The 21004-nt window shown below is 37.3% G+C and overlaps 1 protein-coding gene across 1 annotated transcript in view; it reads left to right on the top strand.

Annotated features, from left to right (window-relative positions):
• DNAH10 (dynein axonemal heavy chain 10) overlaps positions 1–21004 on the top strand; it is a 57147-nt gene that overhangs the window by 18237 nt on the left and 17906 nt on the right. Inside the window, exons 18-52 of the mRNA XM_031555900.1 lie at positions 788–1264; positions 1712–1870; positions 2419–2535; positions 2608–2710; positions 2939–3117; positions 3742–3953; positions 4053–4209; positions 4609–4842; positions 4942–5064; positions 5395–5628; positions 6093–6316; positions 6781–7050; positions 7137–7320; positions 7860–7994; positions 8406–8558; positions 8945–9133; positions 9225–9371; positions 10033–10224; positions 10392–10510; positions 10683–10841; positions 11169–11304; positions 11421–11543; positions 11900–12034; positions 12339–12555; positions 13020–13139; positions 14045–14190; positions 14585–14737; positions 15369–15629; positions 16028–16200; positions 16551–16644; positions 17137–17304; positions 17613–17801; positions 18441–18612; positions 19502–19705; positions 20495–20575. Coding sequence (XP_031411760.1) covers positions 788–1264; positions 1712–1870; positions 2419–2535; positions 2608–2710; positions 2939–3117; positions 3742–3953; positions 4053–4209; positions 4609–4842; positions 4942–5064; positions 5395–5628; positions 6093–6316; positions 6781–7050; positions 7137–7320; positions 7860–7994; positions 8406–8558; positions 8945–9133; positions 9225–9371; positions 10033–10224; positions 10392–10510; positions 10683–10841; positions 11169–11304; positions 11421–11543; positions 11900–12034; positions 12339–12555; positions 13020–13139; positions 14045–14190; positions 14585–14737; positions 15369–15629; positions 16028–16200; positions 16551–16644; positions 17137–17304; positions 17613–17801; positions 18441–18612; positions 19502–19705; positions 20495–20575 — 6139 coding nt within the window. The remainder of the gene's footprint in view (positions 1–787; positions 1265–1711; positions 1871–2418; positions 2536–2607; positions 2711–2938; positions 3118–3741; positions 3954–4052; positions 4210–4608; positions 4843–4941; positions 5065–5394; positions 5629–6092; positions 6317–6780; positions 7051–7136; positions 7321–7859; positions 7995–8405; positions 8559–8944; positions 9134–9224; positions 9372–10032; positions 10225–10391; positions 10511–10682; positions 10842–11168; positions 11305–11420; positions 11544–11899; positions 12035–12338; positions 12556–13019; positions 13140–14044; positions 14191–14584; positions 14738–15368; positions 15630–16027; positions 16201–16550; positions 16645–17136; positions 17305–17612; positions 17802–18440; positions 18613–19501; positions 19706–20494; positions 20576–21004) is intronic.

Here is a 21004-nt window from a genome sequence, read left to right as displayed (position 1 = left end):
AAAAAAACCCAAAGCCAAAACAAACAAAATGAAAAACAGAAATGTTATGAGAAGGACATCTGGGACAATGCTTAACAGCAGATGAATTATTTAGCTTTCTCACAAAGATATCACAACATTTTATTGTATGAATATGATCATATTGAAATATTATTCAGAAAAGAAGTCAGATGTTATGACTACAATCTTTTGTGCCCTCTGTTGGTGGAGATATTATTCTGAATGTTATATGAAATGCATAAATTTAGATCAAATGTGCTTCCTAGGCTTAGATTTCCTGTTCTGCTAGACTGCTTTAACAGCCTGTTTAGCCTAATGCCTGTTTGCTGTGCTATATTGTCACTCAGTGGAGATCTGAAAAAATAAACTAAATAATGCATAGAAAGATTTTATTAGGATGAAATTAACACTTCTCTCAACTGTTTGGGAAAATATAACCCAGGGGTATACAACCTTTTGGCTTGGCATGGCTGCTCTGAGCAAAGAGGAGTTGTCTTGGGCCACATAGAAAATGTATGATATGGTTAATGTATATAAGTAACAAAATTTCTCCTACTCTTTTATTAAAGATTAAATTCTTTATTAAAACATAGAAAAAGAGGACAACAAAAACATAAAACTAACAGGTTGAATGTATATGAAATAACTTCATGCTGTCAGAACAACAGTTGATTCAAGAAATCGTTCACATTACTTTGTTCATAGTCTCCTAAATAACGATGAATTATTTGACTAATGTGACTCTTTACAAGGTAATTACTTTTCAAACTTGTCTTGAAAACTCTAGCATTTTGTGCGGTGGATGCATGGCACGTGCACTGAGTGCCCTCCTCAGCGTGTTACAGATGATGAAATTGTCACATTCAGCTTTTACAGTGATATCTCCCAGAACCCTCTGATAACTGAGCAGGCTGCTCTCATCACTCAGAATGTCCACAGAGTCCTGACTTCTCTCAGCACATATTTGAACCATTGGGAGAGATATTGTTTTCTGTGGACTATGGACAAAGACATGGCCATAAAGAAGTTTGCTGCTGAAAAGCCTTCCTATGTCACCTTCGATGAAAAGTTGCAGTTCTATATGAAGATAGCTCAAGAAGTCATTCAACAACCCTTGATAAAAGATGAACAATTTATCAGGCTTTGTCTGAGTACTTTAGTTTCTGCAGTGGAGGATAAAGCTAAAGACTGGATGATTTCCCTTGGAAAGTTGCTTAATGAGTTTGCAAGAAAAGAACTCTTCAGTCTTCAGGAGGAGATCGAGGTAGGTGTTTTCTGTTCTTGTTGTCCGATGCAGCTTTCACTGATTAGTAGGTGACCATTTGAACCACTCTGATTTAGTTTGAGTGATGTGCTGTAATATGCCATACATATAGAGATGAGCTGTCACTGTGTAGCTAGGAAAGAAAAGAGAACAGTAATATGCAAAAAAAGAGGCTTTCTCATTCCTGTGTTTGTGAATGGTTCATGTAAGTAATTCTGAAATTCCTTTTAAACCACCCTTCACAACTTCTTTTTTGGTGTAACATTTATGTTTTTATGGTATTTACTTGTTGTTGATTTATAAATTTCTTTTTATATTATGTTTATCATCACATAAACTAAAAATGAAAGAGTCAGCATGTCATTTACTTGTGTTTTGTGTTTCAGTAAGAAGTGGCTAATTACTTTCTCAGTGTTGCCTCTGTAAATTATTTTTTTATTCTTACAGACATTATCAGAAAATCTTAAGACACCTCCTGATTCCTTGGAAGAGCTGAAAGTTGTCCTCAGTACAATTACAGCTATCAGAGGCATGTCGTTTACGGTGGAACTGAAATATTTGGACATCTGGGAGAGATACCGAACTCTTGCAATGTATGATATTCAAGTAGGTGAATGTTATGTCTTGTCTCATAAAACATTTCAGATTTGAGCTATGCTCACAAATGCTTCCCATGTGAACGAATAATTGTTTTCCTATTAAGACATTTCACAGAATCACAGCATTGTTGAGGTTAGAAGTGACATCTGGAGATTGTCTAATGCAACTTCTGTTCTTGAAGCAGTAGCTCCATTTTAAATGGACATATTGCATGTGTTTAAACCTGATTCATAGAATCATCTAGCTTGGCTTTCAAGGTCGTCGATGGCTAACCTAACACTAAGCCCTTACTGATGTCTGTTAGTGCCACCTCCACACATCTGTTATATACCTTGGGAGATGGGAACTCCATTACTTCCTTGGGCAAGCAGTTCCAATCCCTAAGCACTCTCTATGTGAAATAATTCTTTCTAATGTCCAATCTAAACCTCTCTTGGTGCAACTTGAGACTAACTTCAGTGCTGTTTCCATCTTTTGCATATTTATAATGCACACCTTTCTCACTTTCCTGTGTGTATTTATTACTTGTGAGAGATACTGCTGTTTTGTTTTAGGTGGCTAAAGAAGAGCAAGAGATGGCTGACAAGATTAAGGAAAAGTGGGAGACTCTGTTCTTTGAAGCATCAGAAGTTGATCACAACCTTGGAGGCATAAAAAGAACATTCACAGAGGTATTGACAAAAAAAAAAAGAAAAAAAAAAAAGAAATGGAAAAGAAAACAATTTAAACTCTGTTCTTTTTAGATTACAAAGCAACAGATTGAGGACTACACTACAAAGGTAGCAGATTTCTTCTGTAAATTCATGGCTGAGGGACCTGGTGCTGTTGGAGAAGATCTTGATAAAGGTAAATTAAGTGTGTGAAGTGATGTCTTAACAATATTGTTTTTTGGAAAACTCATCAAATTTTATGTAAAACAAGAAAATTGTGTTTTCCTTAACATACAAACTGATCATCTGATCAATATGACACTTTTAGTACTGTAATTTCTACTGACTATGTGCAAATGCTGTCTTATTTATTCCCCATAATGCATGGGATTGTTTATCTAGAAAAATATCTATCCTTTTCCAGGACTGGAACTTATGGCCATTTTTGAAAAAGAAATGGAAAAACTAGAAGAAATTCATCAGGAACTGGGCAGTGTTGAGAAACTTTTTGACTTGCCAGCTAAAGTGTATCCTGACTTAATGAAAATGCAGAATGATATGAAAGGTCTAAAGCAAGTCTATGAAATTTATGAATTACAGAAGGTAAGTGTATGCAAGCTCGTATTCAAGCACATACCACATGCGAAGGTGGAAAATAGAAGAGCTTGCATTGTCTTTTAGTTACTATGAACTCTGTTCTTTTGCATGAAAATAAACTGACCTGTAATTTACCATCATGATGTCAATTTAATGATGTTAATAGAGGAGAACAGAATGTCTCCATAGTAAACCAAACACATACATTTATCAGATAGGAACAGCCACTCATTCCTCAGAAATTATTGGATGGTCTTATATTGTACATGTCTCCTGATTATTTCAGTGGGACAACTTTTGGATGTACAGGTGACAGTGGATATCTCAGACTTGGTCTTATAATTTTTAAGAAGTTCTATTTTTTCAAGATTAAAATACCCTGATCAGCCAGCAGCCAAACTGGTTGTAAAGTATGCTCTTAAGAATGATTTTCCTCTTCTCCGTGTTTACTTTTGATTTATTCATTATTTATTTTGGTTTTGAATCTGTCTCAAATGTTAAACTGCCTCTTTCTCTGTTTATAAAATGTTAATGCAATCACATGTATATCCTGACTGTGGTGTCTAGATCCTGCTGTACCAGAAAATAAAGAGAAATGTTTTTTTTTCCTTGTGATAACCTTGTTCCTAGGCAGCTAAAGAGGAATGGTCTCGGACACTCTGGATAAACCTCAATGTGCAGCTTCTTCAGGAAGGAATTGAAGGATTTCTTAAAGCTTTTCGAAAGCTGCCCAAACAAGTCCGCAGTATGCCAGCAGCCTGTCACTTGGAAACAAAAATGAAGGCATTTAGAGACTCCATTCCTTTGTTGCTTGATTTGAAAAATGAAGCTTTAAGAGAAAGGTTTGCTTTTATTCATTTAAATAACGGAAACAAATGCAAAACATTTGTTTTAATTTTACTGTAATGTGGTATAGTTATTGATGCATCAATTTTATACAGGCATTGGCAAGACCTTATGGAGAGAACAGGCACAAGGTTTGAAATGACAACTGAAACATTTACTTTGGAGAATATGTTTGCTATGGAACTTCACAGGCACTCAGATATTATCAATGAAATAGTTGGAACAGCTGTTAAGGAGCTTAGTGTTGAGAAGGTAACTTAAAAATCATAATAAAACTAAGCAGATATAGATGACAACAGTTTTTTTAATGTGAGAACTTGAGTGGCATGGCAGTAAGTTCTGCTATCTTCAGGGAGGTGCTGTAATGGAAATAAATCAATAGCTCTGTTAATAAGCTACAACACAGCACAAAGTCCTACCTGTCATAGCTTTCTCAGCAGTATGTGGATTTTGCTATCACAATAAGCAAGCTTGGTCTATGATGGAATTCATTTGGTTTTAATCATGATGTTTTGAAATAAACCTCTTTATAAGCCAGTGCTGGAAATCTGTGCAAAAGTTTTGTTGAAGTAATTGTTTTCATTTTTATGCTACAATTACAGTTCTCTAGGTTTTGAAGACTGAAACACGTCTTTTTATGTGCACATGCAGGGTATGAAGGACATAGCAGAAACATGGGAACAGCTGAAATTTACTGTGCAAATATATTTCAAAGGCACTGAGAAGCGTGGCTTTATTCTGGGATCTGTAGATGAAATTTTAGAGATTCTTGATGACAACAGTGTCAATCTTCAGAGTATCTTGGGCAGTCGTTTTGTGGGTCCTTTCCTTTCAACTGTTCACCACTTGGAAAAAACTCTGTCATTGATTGGTGAAGTAATTGAGGTAGGGAAAAAAGCGTTGGGCTAAACTATTAACATGTATTTATAATCAGGATTTTTCTTTCCTTTTTTTAAATCTTTGTTGGTAACATTTAACTCTCAGATCTGGATGGTGGTTCAGAGAAAATGGATGTACCTGGAGAGCATCTTTGTTGGCGGAGATATAAGATCACAGCTTTCAGAAGAAGCTGAAATATTTGACAGTGTAGACAGTATGTTTAAAAAGGCAAGTAACTGAATTGTACTGTGATTCCACAATGCTATGCATGTACTTGAAGTACTGCTGTACACAGGAGCAAACTCAGGTATGTGATTATGCCTGCATGGCTTGGGATACAGTCTTCTCTTTCACTTGCTTTTACAGTGCTCTCAGCTTTAAGAACGTGCATACCTACCTCTGTGCTCGTACAGTTCTGCAATGTAGGAAACCATATTTAAAATTAATTCATTGTTGAAAGAACCTGCACTGCTTGTGCAATCTGTTTTGTCACTAGCTAAATGTAATTTAGTGTAATTCACTGCTGTTTGTTATTTTCTAATTTTATTTCCCACGTAGATAATGGATGAAACTGCAGAAGAACCAATAATTAAAAAATGCTGTGAGGCCCCAAATCGTCTATCAGACCTCCACCATATAAATAATGTGCTGGAGAAATGTCAGAAAAGCTTAAATGATTATTTGGATTCAAAGCGAAATGCCTTCCCAAGATTTTTCTTTATATCTGATGAAGAGTTGCTCACTATCCTTGGCAGCAGTAACCCACTTTGTGTCCAGGAACACATGATAAAGGTACAGTGTCTGGTTTTCCAAAGTGCCCTTCGCTTTTAAGTGCTTTTAAGAGCTGAATAGACTATTCTGTGCATGCTGCTAAGTGTGTGCTAATATTTCCTGCATACAAAGAACATCTTGGCAGCTTCTTCAAGAAACTTCTAAACAAACAAATCAAGCAGTTATGTAAAGAAGGTTCGAGATACAAGATAATGACCTATATAATAACTTCCTGTAGCTCCTGAGAGGTCTTTACTTTCTAGGAAAAAAAAAAGTCACTTGAGCCTGATCATTTGCTTTGTTTACTGTGCAGTGGGGCTGCTGGGCTGTATGCATCAGTGTTTGTATTTGATTACTTACAGTCAGATCCATTTCTCTCTGGAGATGGTGAAAATTTCCTTTTAACATTAAAATGAGGGCTAGGTACACTTGAATCTTTCAAGCTTGATTTCTCATATGTCAATTTCTCTGTTGGTGCATTTCAGATGTACGATAACATAGCTGCCCTGAGGTTTCAGGATGGTGATGGTGATAAGAAAATCGCCACGGCCATGATTTCAGCTGAGGGGGAGGTGATGGATTTCAGGCAATCTGTAGCTGCAGAGGGCAGAGTGGAGAACTGGATGACAGCAGTGCTGGAAGAAATGAGACGAACAAACAGACTTCTTACTAAGGAGGCTATTTTTCGATACTGTGAAGACAGAAGCAGGTGAAACAATCAGTGTCAAAGATAATACAAGTACCTCATATGTTACTATGAACCCGTAGTGATACAGAAAAATAGAAACTTCATTTTCTAATTTATGCACAGCTTAGCCTGTATTTCTATAATGCAGGAGGAGTATGGATACCTGCATATGTAGTATTTTAACCAGAAAAAATGTGTTATTTACTCTCAGTGGTTTTGTAAGGCTTGAATTTTCATTTTTAGTAACATGTGCACGGTTTTTCTTATTATAAATTCTGTGTTGTCATTGTTACCCATGGCGTAGGTTGTTTTTTTTGAGAATATTTCCTAGGCCTTAGAAATAATAGCTCACACCTTGATTTTATTCATCTTTATAAGGTTTTGGTCATGTTGTAGTTGTAAAAATAGGAGGGACTTCCTATTCTTTGTTGTGATCATTTACTTAAACGTAACTCAGACTCCCATACTGTATGTATTTCCCATAGAGTTGATTGGATGTTACTCTACCAAGGCATGATGGTGCTGGCTGCCAATCAGGTGTGGTGGACGTGGGAGGTTGAGGATGTCTTTCGGAAAGTGAAGAAAGGAGAAAAACAGGCAATGAAACTGTATGCTAAAAAAATGCACCAACAAATTGATGAGCTGGTTACTCGCATTACAGCACCTTTGAGCAAAAATGACAGGAAAAAATACAACACTGTTCTCATTATTGATGTTCATGCCAGAGACATTGTTGATACATTTGTCAGAGACAGGTAAATCCTCAACCTCCTGAGAAAATACCAAGGCCATAAACTATATATCTATCCTTTTACCTCATGTGTGCATGTCTCTTGTGTAGCATTCTGCAGGCTCAGGAATTTGAATGGGAAAGCCAGTTGCGCTTTTATTGGGACCGAGAACCAGATGAGCTGAATGTGCGGCAGTGCACAGGGACATTTTCATATGGTTATGAGTACATGGGTTTGAATGGACGCCTTGTGATCACCCCGCTTACAGATCGTATCTATCTCACATTCACACAGGTATAAAGGAGTTCTTTTTAGCTAACATGCACTTTTAAAACATGCTTCCATGCCATCGCATAATTGGCAACTAGGACATAAATAAAGTAGAAAAAATACAATGTGAGCACAAATATGTAATAAGTAGGTTGCAATAGTCTTCTAAAGTAATTGCTTTGAAGATAATATAGAATGCATGCAGAAATGAGATTTAAGGCTTGTTGTACCCATGGATTTGTTTGTGAATTTGCTACCAGCTTAATACAAATCCTTTGTGTAGTAGAAATGCTAAGTCATGGCTTGAACCAGTGACTGATCACCCCGTAGGAAGTCAGGGCCAAGCCAGGGTGCAAATGAGGTCTGTTCAAGTGCAGATCTCGCTGGAGATTTCTGCATACCCGAGGCCTTGTGAAGGTAAGCAGCTTCTTTTCTTCATTTCTGTGCCCACAGCTTTTGTATTTGTGCAAATCCTCACTTCTTGTAGCCAGGTTCTTGCTGCTCTGCTGCTATTGCTGCACTTTCCATTGTGTTACATTTTGCTTTTTGGTCTGTCTTCAAAGGCTTTATCAATGTTTTTGGGAGGAGCACCAGCAGGGCCAGCAGGTACAGGGAAAACAGAAACAACCAAGGATCTGGCCAAAGCACTGGGCTTGCTGTGTGTGGTGACAAACTGTGGAGAAGGCATGGATTTCAAAGTAAGTTTTTAAGATCTGCATTCTGTGGAAAGAGCCATTTACTGTTCTTTTTCAGCACACATTTTGAACTTCTGAACAGAATAGCACATATTTTGAATTTCTGAACATGTGCCTCCTTTAGAGTTACCATGCCAATTGGTAATGAAATAGAGTAAAAAATAACTATTTTGAATAAATATTGAAGGGAATTTGAAGATTCTATCTGTGCTTTCAAACAGGGAAACAGTGGCTAAGTGTGTCTAAGCTCGTTATGGGCTATCTGCACTTGGCAAATAGTTAGGGTGGATTGCTAGCTCCTGCATGTATCCAGAGATTTTTACCCAGACATTAAGAGTTTTAGCATACTCCAGTTCGCTGATGGTAGATTTTTTAACGTACTCATTGCTAAGATGTTTTTCTTCTCCTTGTTAGGCAGTTGGTAAAATCTTCTCTGGTCTTGCCCAGTGTGGAGCATGGGGATGCTTTGATGAATTCAATCGTATCGATGCTTCTGTGCTTTCAGTCATTTCTTCTCAGATTCAAATTATTCGAAATGCTTTAATGAATCATCTGAAAACATTTCAGGTAAAGACTGAAAAAGAAGAGTAATTGTGAAGGCTGATCTTGTGCTAGAGGCCAAGATCCAGGACTGGGCCCAACTGGGAGATCAAAGTGCTATTTCTGTGGTAATTGCTTTGTGCTGAGTGTTTCAGACTCCAGAATATGTACTCTGAGATTCAAAGATATTAAATCTTTGCATATTTTCTAATCCTTTGCTCCTACTTGTGAAGTAGGAGAAAAGTAAGCTAAATAGAAAATAGTAATTAAATGTATCTACATTAATATCTAAAGCTGAATTCTTAACACATTGTCCCAAGTGGGTGTCTCAGTATTGCTGGTTTTCTCTGTTAGTAAATGGTAATATTTCAGTTACAAACTTACACTGTTCTAAAGTTTTCATGTGCTTTTAGTTTGAAGGACAAGAAATCAACCTTGACAGCCGAATGGGCATTTTTATTACAATGAATCCTGGTTATGCTGGCCGGACTGAGCTCCCTGAGTCTGTAAAAGCTTTGTTCAGGCCTGTGGTTGTTATTGTACCAGATCTTCAGCAAATCTGTGAAATCATGCTCTTTTCTGAAGGATTCCTTACGGCAAAGGTAAGAAAATTGTATTGCTCTCCATACCCTTGTATGCATGCTCAGTGTTTCGTTGTGACTTCACGCTTGTGATTATTTAATTCTCAAACAGGTCCTTGCCAAAAAGATGACAGTGCTATACAAGCTGGCAAAAGAACAACTTTCTAAACAACATCATTATGATTTTGGGCTGCGGGCCCTTAAGTCAGTGTTAGTGATGGCTGGGGAATTGAAAAGAGGATCACCAGACCTCAGTGAGGTAGGCTTGCCACTTATTTACCCTTTGCAGCTCATACTTTTCACTGGGAAAAGTATATGTTTACACATTTGCTGTAGTTTGTCTGCATTTGAAATAGAAGCATTGGTGTTCTTTGTCTTATTTTACTGTGTTCTTACTGAGCTTCATGATGCCCTCTGCCAGCAAGATAGCATCAGAACTTAGTAGGGAAACCTATAAAAAATGAGGTGTTTTACTTCCTGTGCAGTCTTGATATTAAATCCAGGATGCACTATTTATCCCGGATAATACCCAAAGTGGGTGCTCCATTCAATACTGTTTTTCATTTGGTAGCTCAAGTGGTACATTGTACTTACAGACGAAAGCTTTTTGATGCTGCACTGACTGCAGAATTTGGGAATGTTTATAAAACAATTGTTTATTTTAGCATCAAATCAGGGAAATTGTAGTATGACCACTCCAACCACAGAGCATTTTGTTGAAAAAGGCAGCATTCTTAACTATTGGTCAACGTAATCCTTTCAAAATGGCCTCTTTTCGGCTAGTAATTGAAGCCAAGAAAGCATCCTCAAAGCTGTACTAAAGTAATTGTGCAATGGTTTTTGGTGATGTTTGAAATTACTACATATTAGGTAATTGGTTAGCTGTTTGGTAGAGATTGATTCTGCTGTATTTTGTCTAGGAGGTTGTACTGATGAGAGCTCTACGAGATATGAATCTTCCTAAATTTGTGTTTGAAGATGTACCTCTCTTCCTTGGCCTAATCTCTGACTTGTTTCCTGGCCTGGACTGCCCTCGAGTCCGCTACCCTGACTTCAATGATGCTGTAGAACAAGTACTGGAAGAAGGAGGTTATGTTGTTTTACCAGTTCAGGTATAAAAAATGTTAATTGCCTCAGTTTTTGTTGTAAACATTAGGCTGGGTATGCATTGCTGCACTCCAGAATGGTTCTAGAAAAGCTTAGTAGATGTAGACCAGCTGCTGATCTTGTCCATAGACTTATGGATAGCAGTCTGTTGAATTAATATGTATTTTTTCAGGTGGATAAAGTTGTTCAGATGTATGAGACAATGTTAACTAGACACACTACAATGGTGGTTGGGCCTACTGGAGGTGGCAAATCAGTTGTCATTAATGCTTTGTGCCAAGCCCAGAACAAGTAAGTATACTATTTGATACATGGAAATTTGGCTGTAAAATAACATCATTCAGACTTGTGTAGTCATATCAAAATCATTAATAGCTAGCCATAATGTATGCTTGGATTATCATGAGATGGTATTCTCGTAAGTATATAAATAAATAGTATTGCTTTCCTTTTGTATTTCTAGGCTGGGATTATTGACAAAGCTTTACATACTGAATCCTAAAGCTATGTCTGTGATTGAACTATATGGGATCCTTGACCCTACCACACGAGACTGGACAGATGGAGTCCTGTCAAACATTTTTCGGGATATCAACAGGCCTACTGACAAGAAAGAACGAAGGTAGACAGCTAGAAATTATTGTGATGACTTTTAGGTACTGAATTTTATGTCAACTTTTATTTTTTTAATATAATACAAAATATTTGATACTGTGCTAGTTCAGAAACAAGTGCTAAGTGAATGCAAAGTGTCTAGGGGTATCTTTATATTTCTTGTGAGTTCTGTGCCTCAGTGAGATGAATAGAAACTATGCAGTTATTATAAATGCAGGGGAGGCTTCAAAACATCTAAGCTGACATTGATGCCTTTGATGGAATGTCTGAGTTCTGAAATATGTGACTGAAATCAGAGATTAGTCACCATATCCCTTGGCTCCTATATCCACAGGTACATTCTGTTTGATGGAGATGTAGATGCTCTCTGGGTTGAAAACATGAATTCTGTCATGGATGACAATAAGTTGTTGACCCTGGCAAATGGGGAGAGAATTAGACTCCAGTCGCACTGTGCACTGTTGTTTGAGGTAGGTAATAGCTGAACATGGGAGGGGTTAGATGAGGCTAGATCTACAAAGCCTGAAAAAGTAGTTACTCTGTCTGTTCTTTTAAGGCATGATTATGTGGTATGATTATTTTACAGGTGGGTGACTTACAGTATGCATCTCCTGCCACGGTATCCCGCTGCGGAATGGTCTTTGTGGATCCTAAAAATCTGAAATATAAGCCTTACTGGCAGAAGTGGACACGAGGAAGAGAAAATGAGGTGGGAATTTCTGCATTTGGTCATAGAATATTTTTTATTAAATACTGAACTGTAGAAAGATGTGGAAAAAAAACAAAACACAAAACATCTTTGTAAAGTCAGTCTCATTTTCTTACGGTTCATTTGTCATTAAGTTCTGAAGTAAGACAACTTAGTTACTATCACCTGGTGAATGCAGATCCTCAGCTGCTGAAAAAACAGTCTGTATAACTGTTAAATTTCTTAATTTGCTTGTACTCTGTCATTTTTATAAGAGCAATTATACTTGGTCAGCCAGGTGTTGATGGGAAACTCTGCTTTCACAATCGCTCTTCCACTTTTCTGTGTGTTTAATTACTGTCCCTTTTTTCCCTCAGCAAGAGAGAATTGAATTGAATCGTCTCTTTGAAAAATATGTGCCCTGTCTTATTGATATGATTACAGAGGGAGTTGTGGATGGCAAACAAGAAGAAAGGCTGAAGACCATTGTTCCTCAAACAGATTTAAACATGGTGAGGAATAGAAAATAAAGGTTGAAAAAGTTTATCTTGGAAGTGGAGCTGACTAATGAAGGCAAACATTTCCCAAGGAAATCACAAGAGTAGAGTTCACAGTGAAATCTCAGTTTGCTACCAAGAAACAATAGAAACAGTCAGTTCTTTACCAGTGCCATCCTGCTATCATTAATACTTGTATCAGTAGATACATCTGTAAGGACAAAAGATCAGCAAGCACTCAAATAGCTGAAAACATAGCAAGAGTTTTTACCTATCTAAATAGTGATTCTGTTTACATTTTTGACCTTTTTTACAACAGGTGGTTCAGCTGACTGTGATGCTGGAAGCTCTCCTTGTGGCAAAACCTGATGATCCTGATGTTCTAGAGTGCTTTTTCTTGGAAGCTTTATATTTATCTTTAGGTGCTTCTCTTCTAGATGCTGGAAGAGTTAAATTTGATAAATATATTAAACATATTTCCTGTATGTCAACTGTTCATGATGAGAACATCCTGGCTAAGCCAGGGGAGCTGCCAGGTAGGATTTTATTATAGCATACTCCAAATCGTGTTGATTATGTTGGAAAAGTCTTGTTTTCCTTGAAGTGAGAACATTGTTCTTCCTTCCAGCTATCTGCCCTGATTGCAAAAAAATGTTTGATGTTCTCTGAAGGACTATCACTAAAAAATGTGTAGAGATACTATTGCTAGCTGACTCTTAGCTACTGGCTTACCTTCACAGAACAGTACTTTTCTGTGCCAGCCAGAAAATGTAAACAGTGAAAGGAAAAACAAAAAGAGAAATGAAAACCATTAGAAAAGTGCTTATTAATTGATAATATGACTCAAGTACTGGACTAGGAGAATTTTGTTAGATGTCTTTCTGGGTTAAATGACAAGTGGAACTGTGTGTTGGTCCAGAATCACATCCTTTACTTTCATTTCAGTCTTATAAAATGTTAAATTGTCCTAGGAATCTTTCAGCTTTTTAATGGTTTTCAGGTCAACTGCCAACTTTGTATGACTTTCATTTTGATGGATTTCAAAAAAAGTGGGTACCTTGGATGCAACTTGTTCCTGAATATATTCATAATCCTCAAAAGAAGTTTCTTGACATCCTAGGTGAGTGTAAGATAAAAAAAGTGGCAGTGTGCTTTTACTTTATAGCATGTGAGTGGCACTTAACGTGAGTAATCCTCACTGTGTGCTGAAGGTCATCTACTCTTTTTCAGTTTCTTGTGATGACAGAAACCAATTTATTTAATGTTCTTGTTATAGTAGATTAGCAGGAATAGAGTTGGTACTTACAGCACTGTGTCATAACGAAATGAGGAAGAACTTTTTTCAGTGCCTAGGGCATTTTGAAAGAGTCAGAAGAGCAGAAGATTGATTTTTTTTTTTTTTTTTCTTTTTTGTGTGTACTTGGCCAGAAACGCTGAAAAAATCTCACATCACCGGTTCAAGTGCTCAGTGGAGAAAAAAAAAATCATTTTTAAGGCCATTATTGGTCATTAGTTGAAATACTGTATAATGATGACAAGGGCTTTTCATAGTTAAGAATAAATTGGTCCAGGTTATTTTATAGTAAGACTCAGCAAGCATAGATTAACTTCACTGACACAATAGGTCTATAAAATTGTTCCTGATGGCAGGCTATTCACATAGAACAAAATTCATCTCTGTATGTTTTAGGGAAAAATAAGTCCTGATCCAAATATATCCTGATTATGTCCTTGGAATAGGGATTACGTGGAATTTAACCAGTCTGTTGCACTCCTATGTGGAGAACTAATTTTCTTACGTGTCAATAGGAGAAAAGAGCCCAGTGATAAAAATGGAATAGCTGTGGTTAAGCAATTAAAGTTTTTCTTCAGCATTGTTAGTAAGTTGATATTTTAGGTTACGTCTTTGTGCAAATGCATGTTAATTCTTTGTGAGTCTGATCCAGCTGTGTTCTATTAATATAAATTGCCCAGGCTGCACTGCCTTTAATTTTAACCTGCTGTTCTATTCATGATCTTTTTCAGTGCCTACAGTGGATACAACACGCACTGCTTGGTTGCTAGAACAAATGGTAAAAATAAAACACCCAGTTGTTCTTGTAGGTGAATCAGGTACTTCTAAAACAGCAACGACGCAAAACTTCTTAAACAGTCTGAACGAAGACCTTAATGTATGTATGAGGCATTTTGCCTTGTTTATAAAGCTGCATTTTCATTTTGTGACCTTGTGTTAAATTTCTGTTCTGAAGCCTGAGCCTGTGGGTAGCAGTGTTGACTTTGAGACCTCACGTAGGTTCAGAGATCTATCTGCAAGCTCAGGCCCAAATTGTATTGATGATTTGAGAATTCTTAAAGAAAAGAAATATTTTGTTCTCTTACTTTGTCAAAGATTTAAGAAGAACTTCTTTCTTTGTTGTCTGTAATTCAAATGAGTAACTGAACCAGAGGAGTGTTTTTGATATGTCTGACAACTTAATATAAAGAATATTTTCTAGAATGCTCTAGTTTGGAAGGGGGAAAAAAAAAGGTAAAAATCCATTCTTATCAATTTTCTCCCCTTTGCAGCTTCTCCTAGTGATGAACTTCTCTTCCCGTACAACATCAATGGACGTTCAGAGAAATCTAGAAACAAATGTAGAGAAACGATCTAAAGACACTTATGGCCCTCCTATGGGAAAACGTCTCATTATCTTCATGGATGATATGAATATGCCAAGGGTAAGCTGCCACTGATTAGCAAGGTATTTTAGAAACATTTATGGTGGCACTGGTGTCATCCCTTCATATACAGGTTCAACTGTGTGAAAGGACTAGGTCTTATATCACAAGTCAAGGGGATTCATGGAAGTACATAACTGTTTTTTAGTTAGGGAACTTCAGAATGGTTGGACTTGCGTGCAGTATGGGGTATTTTTGTCTATTGCAGTATTTGTCCTCTAGATAAGAAATATTTCCTTTAGAATCACTTCTTATAGAATCATAGAATTGCTCAGGTTGGAAAAGACCTTCAAGATCATCAAGTCCAACTGCAAATGGCATTAAAATCATTTGCCTGTGGCTGAATATTGGTTGCAGGATGTTTCTTGTAGAAACCTTTCTCTAGGTTCCTTTCTCTTTAGAATTGGAGCAGGAAAGGATGTGCGTTTTTAGTTTATCTTGGAGAAGAGGCACTTTTATTGTATGAGACATCAGAATGAATGTTCACAGTCAGTGCCAGAGCTCTGCCAAGTGTTAGGTAGTCTGTGTAATGCCGTCCTAAGTAGGGAGCACAATATTTTCATGTTTATAGCAGTATTTGGCATGTTGATATACTGTGCTCTAAATATCTTGCTGCTTTTGTGATACAAAGGTTGATGAGTATGGCACACAGCAACCCATTGCCTTGTTGAAGCTGCTACTAGAAAAAGGTTTCTTGTATGACCGCAGTAAGGAGATGAACTGTAAAATGTTCCGAGATCTGGGTTTTGTCGCTGCCATGGGGAAAGCTGGAGGAGGTCGGAATGAAGTTGACCCTCGATTCATCTCACTCTTCAGTGTTTTCAACATACCTTTTCCTTCTGAGCAATCACTGAATTTGATCTACGCCTCCATCCTGAAAGGCCACACTGCGGTAATTTCACGGTTGTTAAAGGATTGCGTAATGGGTTTATTTTAAATATACACTTATTTTTGTGTTGTCACAGGATCTAAAAGCATTTGTTATCAAGTTTCCTTCTCATTTAGAGAAGTAGTAGTAGTTTTACTACTAGTAGTAGTTTTAGAGTAATTTATTTTTTCTCTTGTGGAAACACTATAGAAATTCCAGTAATTGAGTGTGATGTTATTTTCAGTGAAGATGCACCGTACCTAAAACATTTAATTTCTATATGTTCACAGGAATGCTGCACAGGAATACAAATTTCTAAAAATGTTTAAGTTATACGAAAAGCTGGAAAGCAGAATGTTTGATAGCATTGTTTTCTGTGGGCAGTTGCATGAAAACATCTCTTTTTTCTCTCATGTTTGCAGATGTTTAATGAGTCTGTATCAGCTATCTCTGAGACCATAACAGTATGCACCTTGGAGCTTTACAAAAGGATTGTCTGTGACCTACCCCCTACTCCTTCCAAATTCCATTACATTTTTAACCTGCGGGACCTTTCCAGGGTCTATAATGGACTTACTCTTACAACCCCAGAGAGGTAAGAATATAACAATTGTCTTCAGTAGTCCTTTACCTGTTTGTTTAGGGTACAATGAGGAAGCTTGGTGCATGAAATCAATCACATCTCATTGCTTTTCATTAAACCTTCACCAGAGTGAGAAGATGTTCAGGAACAATCCTGAATTATGATATTACTTTTGATGACAAATGCTATTGCATTAATCTTCCTTAAATAAGATACCTGAAGGTAGTGATGCAATTTTTTTTATGTTTATGAAGAGGGAAAAAAAAACTAGAACAGTAAAAGAGTTTTTTAAAAAAATCTGTCCAGACTTTTGATCAGGATCAGTTTGTTTAGGTCAGTCTGATATTTTGATATTAATGCAGGTTTCAAACAGTCACCCAGATGGTGAGAGTTTGGAGAAATGAGTGCCTGAGGGTTTTCCATGACAGGCTGATTAATGAAGCAGATAAAGCTTTGGTGAGTAATTTCTTTCAACTTTCATTAGTTATTGAATATTACAGTGGCAACTAATTTGCCACAGCAGTGTTACCAACTTTTACATTCAGGTCTTGCAGGCATACTGCAGACTCGTCTAGCTATTGTGTTGCTGCTACATTATCTTAAAATGTAATTTGTTGAGTTTTCTGACATAAAGTAACCATGGCAGACTAAGTGAGCAGATCTGTTGAAGGAACAGATTTTTTTTAATAAGATGTATTGCATTCTGTCTTAAATTTCTGCAGTCCATTGACTTGAATGGTTCCTGAGCTTCCTATTAGACCATTTTGTATCATAGAACACAAAGGACGTTGTGGTCTGGTTCTTCTGGTAACCTCACTAGCTTTCACTCTTGGAAATTAGTCAATATTTGAGTAAGAATGTGCATTATTAATATCACTCTTCTCAGTGTTCCTGGACTCAGAAATACCTGCCTTGTTGTATTGCCTAACTTATTTCTTATACACAAAGGTACAAGGACATATCAAAAACCTGATTGAAGAGAATTTCAGAGATGAATTGGAGTATGCTATGAGGGATCCTATTCTTTTTGGAGATTTCAGGATGGCACTGAATGAGGGAGAGCCTCGTATTTATGAAGATATACAAGCCTATGATGTGGCAAAAAGTCTCTTTCAGGTAGTGTGCTTCAGTTTGGAACTGTGTGTGATTTTTGTGTCTTTGCATGAGGAATGGGCAGGAAATTGCACCAAACAAGATGAAATCAGTTCTTCTGTGCACACAAACAACAGTGTGCAGAGAAGACTCTCATTTGGCATCTGGAGTAATGAAAATTGAGAGTCAGCTATGGAGTTGGCAGTGCTTTCCAATTATTTATTTTCCTTGATGATCTTTTCTAGCAACAATGCGGCTAAATGGGTTGTTATTTTATTAATGTTATTGTTTTCTTGGTCTCCTAGTAACATTCTGACCACCTTTCTCTGCAGGAGATTTTGGAGGAATATAATGAGGCTAATGTTAAAATGAATCTAGTTCTTTTTGACGATGCTTTGGAACATTTAATCCACGTATATCGCATCATACGGATGGATCGTGGCCATGCCCTACTCATAGGAGTTGGAGGCTCAGGAAAGCAGTCTCTTGCAAGGTTGGCTGCTTTTACAGCTGGGTGTGAGGTTAGTGTCTGTGCATCTTTGCAATGAATGAAGACAAGGAAAGCAACAGTGGGATGAGGATTAAATTGGATGGGGATGAGAGGAGGAGGGGAAAGGCAGTCAAGATAAGATTAGGTTGGCATCTCTTCCGTGTGAAGAGAAAAAAGCAGATTCCTAGGAGGTCTAGGCTGTGGGTGATCTAGGCAGGAAGTTCTCGTTGCTTGAATCTAGATTTTGGCACTTGGGGACAGAAAACAAGGATGGGTTTTAGGGTCAAATCTAATTGTACCTAATTATTGCTTTTGATGCTTATCTGTACTACAGCAGCACTCTGGTGCTTCTCAAGAAACCCTATTGTGATTGATATTGTAGTATTTTAGATAGGGAATGTTCCTCCTTCAACAGTTTCTCATGGAAACTGTTGACTTGGAGGGGAAGAATGAAAAGGGAGGGTGAATACAAAGGGCAGTCAAATTTTAAAATTGCAATCCTGTAGGTTTGTACAAATGTAATTGTTTGGAAAGAGCGTAGTGCATAAATGTACTGATGGATGGAGGCCAAACCAAAACCTTTCATCCAATTTAGTTCGAATTGAGTTTCAAAGTTATCATTATGTCTTAGGTTCATCTGTCTGTTCTTAATATTTGTTTGCATCCTTAGGTATTTGAAATCATCTTGACTCGGGGATATAGAGAAAATAACTTCCGAGAAGACCTGAAGAGCTTGTACCAAAAGCTTGGTATTGAGAACAAGTCCATAGTCTTCTTGTTTACAGATGGCCATGTAGCAGAAGAGAGTTTCTTGGAGCTCATCAATAACATGTTAACTTCAGGTGATAGACACAGCCTGAATTACTGCCAGTTTAGTATCTGCTTGTGACTTGAGTGCACCCTTGGTCTAGCTTTTACTATTTCACCCTGTATTCTCTGCTGCTGTAGTTAGTTACACCTTTCAATACTACCTGAAATTATCTTGGCCTTAATGATGGCTTTTTGACATTGTGTTGTCATTTATATGCATCTGGGGAGCCTAAAAGTCCACACTGATCATAGTTTTGCAGGAACCTTATGCTTTTTCCAAGACCAGAATACAACTTCAGTTGTGTTTAATCACAGTCTCTCTTTTCTCTCATTTGCTTTTAAATAGCATTCACCTGAGCAACAACAGCTGCTTGTATATATATCTTAAGCTATAGTTTACTGTCTTTTACTGTATGTAGCTGGCGAAGATTAGCAGCAGCCGGCAACTGTATGACCACCCTCTCTATAGAAGCTCATACAGAGTCTGATTTGAAAATTTTATCCCTTTTCTTGGTATGGTTCTCTCTGTTCTGTTCTGCTTATGTCAGTCATTAGGTGACTCATGCAATTCAACCATTTGATGGAGAGACTGAAAATGTGATTGGTGGTTTCGAGACACAAATGAATATTCTCCTTGCATGAGTAAAAGCATTTTGTGTTCTTATGACATTTTGTATATGTTGCTGAAGCCCAAACAAAACCAAAACGATTATTCTTCTAAATTCCCTTGCCTCCTGTATATTGTCCATTATGGGTGAGGAGGAGAAGCACAGAGAGATTAGTAGGTTCATTTAGAACTGCCCAGAATCATTTTTGCTGAATTAGATTTAATACTTGTCACTCTAGTTTCCCATTTGCTCTGTCCCCAGCCATATGGTTACAAGTTGTTCTCAGTAGCATTCTTCTGTCCATATGTTACAGGAATGGTGCCAGCTCTTTTTGCAGATGATGAAAAAGACACCATACTAAGTCAGATTGGAGACGAAGCTATTAAAGCTGGTGTGAACCCGGCTAAACAGAGTGTCTGGCAATATTTTGTAAACAAATGTACAAGCAACCTTCATATTGTCCTGGGAATGTCTCCAGTTGGGGACAGTCTGAGAACGTGGTGCAGAAATTTCCCAGGTATCAATTATATACACTGCTTCATCCCTTCCCTGTCAAACACAGGTTTGTAGGCAAGACAAAATCTCCAGCAGATTCCCACAGCTAAAGCTAAGCAGAGCAGGTTTAATGATTACACATTTGCATGATTTTTTCCAGTTAAGTACCATGTATCAGTGGATATTATTGACTAACGTTTAGCAGATCAGTTCATTTTCCAGCTGAACTGCTAGAAATCAATTAGTCATCCTCACTGAAGTGGAAGTATGCAGACTGCCTGTGTGTACAGCCTCTCCTCTATAGTTTACAGAGGAATGTATCATATTAAATCATTATGAAACTAGGATATGGTGGTAAGAGAAACATTTTTATATCCAAAGCTAAAAGAAGGGTGGGTTAAGAAAGACACAGTGAAGATAAAAACCACCTGGGCTTGGTGGATGCTACTGCAGAACAGGTGGCTGAAAGATGTCCTAAGAGGACTGAGGAGACGCACAAATTGAGGTGTACTGGTGGGAATCCCAGTGCAGACTATAAAATATCTAGTTGTTGCTCTTGACTGCATCTTATGGAATGGTATAGCCTAAACAATAGTACAACAGGTTTAGCTGGACACAGATGCAATGCTGATTATTTACTATCAAGATGGAAGTACTGGCTTTGTGGTAATTATTTTTCCTAAGTAGGAGCCAAATAAGACTGAACCTGAAAATTCTTGATGCAAACAAAGTTAAGCTTAGGGCTGTCTGGCAAATTAAGATGTAGTTTTTCAAATAAACTTTTCAGGCAACACTATGCTTTTATTTTAAGGTCTTGTCAACAATACTGGTATTGACTGGTTCTTACCCTGGCCCCCCCAAGCTTTGTATGCAGTTGCAAAATCCTTCGTTGGTAAGTAAGATGTCAGTATTTTAACCCATTAATCCTTGAATAAGCCTAAGAAATATATTTTTTACTTTGACTTTATTGCAGATGTTATCTTGCTTTCCTGTTGTGGATACGACCATAGATCTACAAGGATGATGCAATATCCCAGTAAAAAAAAAAAGTTTTTGTTTGCCAATTTCATACTCAAATAGGTTTAGAAGAAATGGCTAAGATTCAAGCCATTGAATAGCTCTGTAGATGATGTTACCTGGCTATCAGGATGCCTTTGTTCTCTTCTGAGCTCTATCTTGGCCTTGCTTTTTGTCCCAGGAAGCAGATTTTTAAGCCTGGCTTAAATGTACATTAGAGAAAGAAGATGGTAATTGTCATACTCTTAAAAAAAAATAAATATATTAAGAATATGCCAATTATAAAATAAATAAATAAAATATA

This window comes from Meleagris gallopavo, chromosome 17, assembly GCF_000146605.3.
Source record: "Meleagris gallopavo isolate NT-WF06-2002-E0010 breed Aviagen turkey brand Nicholas breeding stock chromosome 17, Turkey_5.1, whole genome shotgun sequence".
NCBI classification, from domain to species: domain Eukaryota; kingdom Metazoa; phylum Chordata; class Aves; order Galliformes; family Phasianidae; genus Meleagris; species Meleagris gallopavo.
The sequence above is the reverse complement of the archived record's forward strand: the minus strand, read 5'-3'. Positions and strand labels throughout refer to the sequence as shown.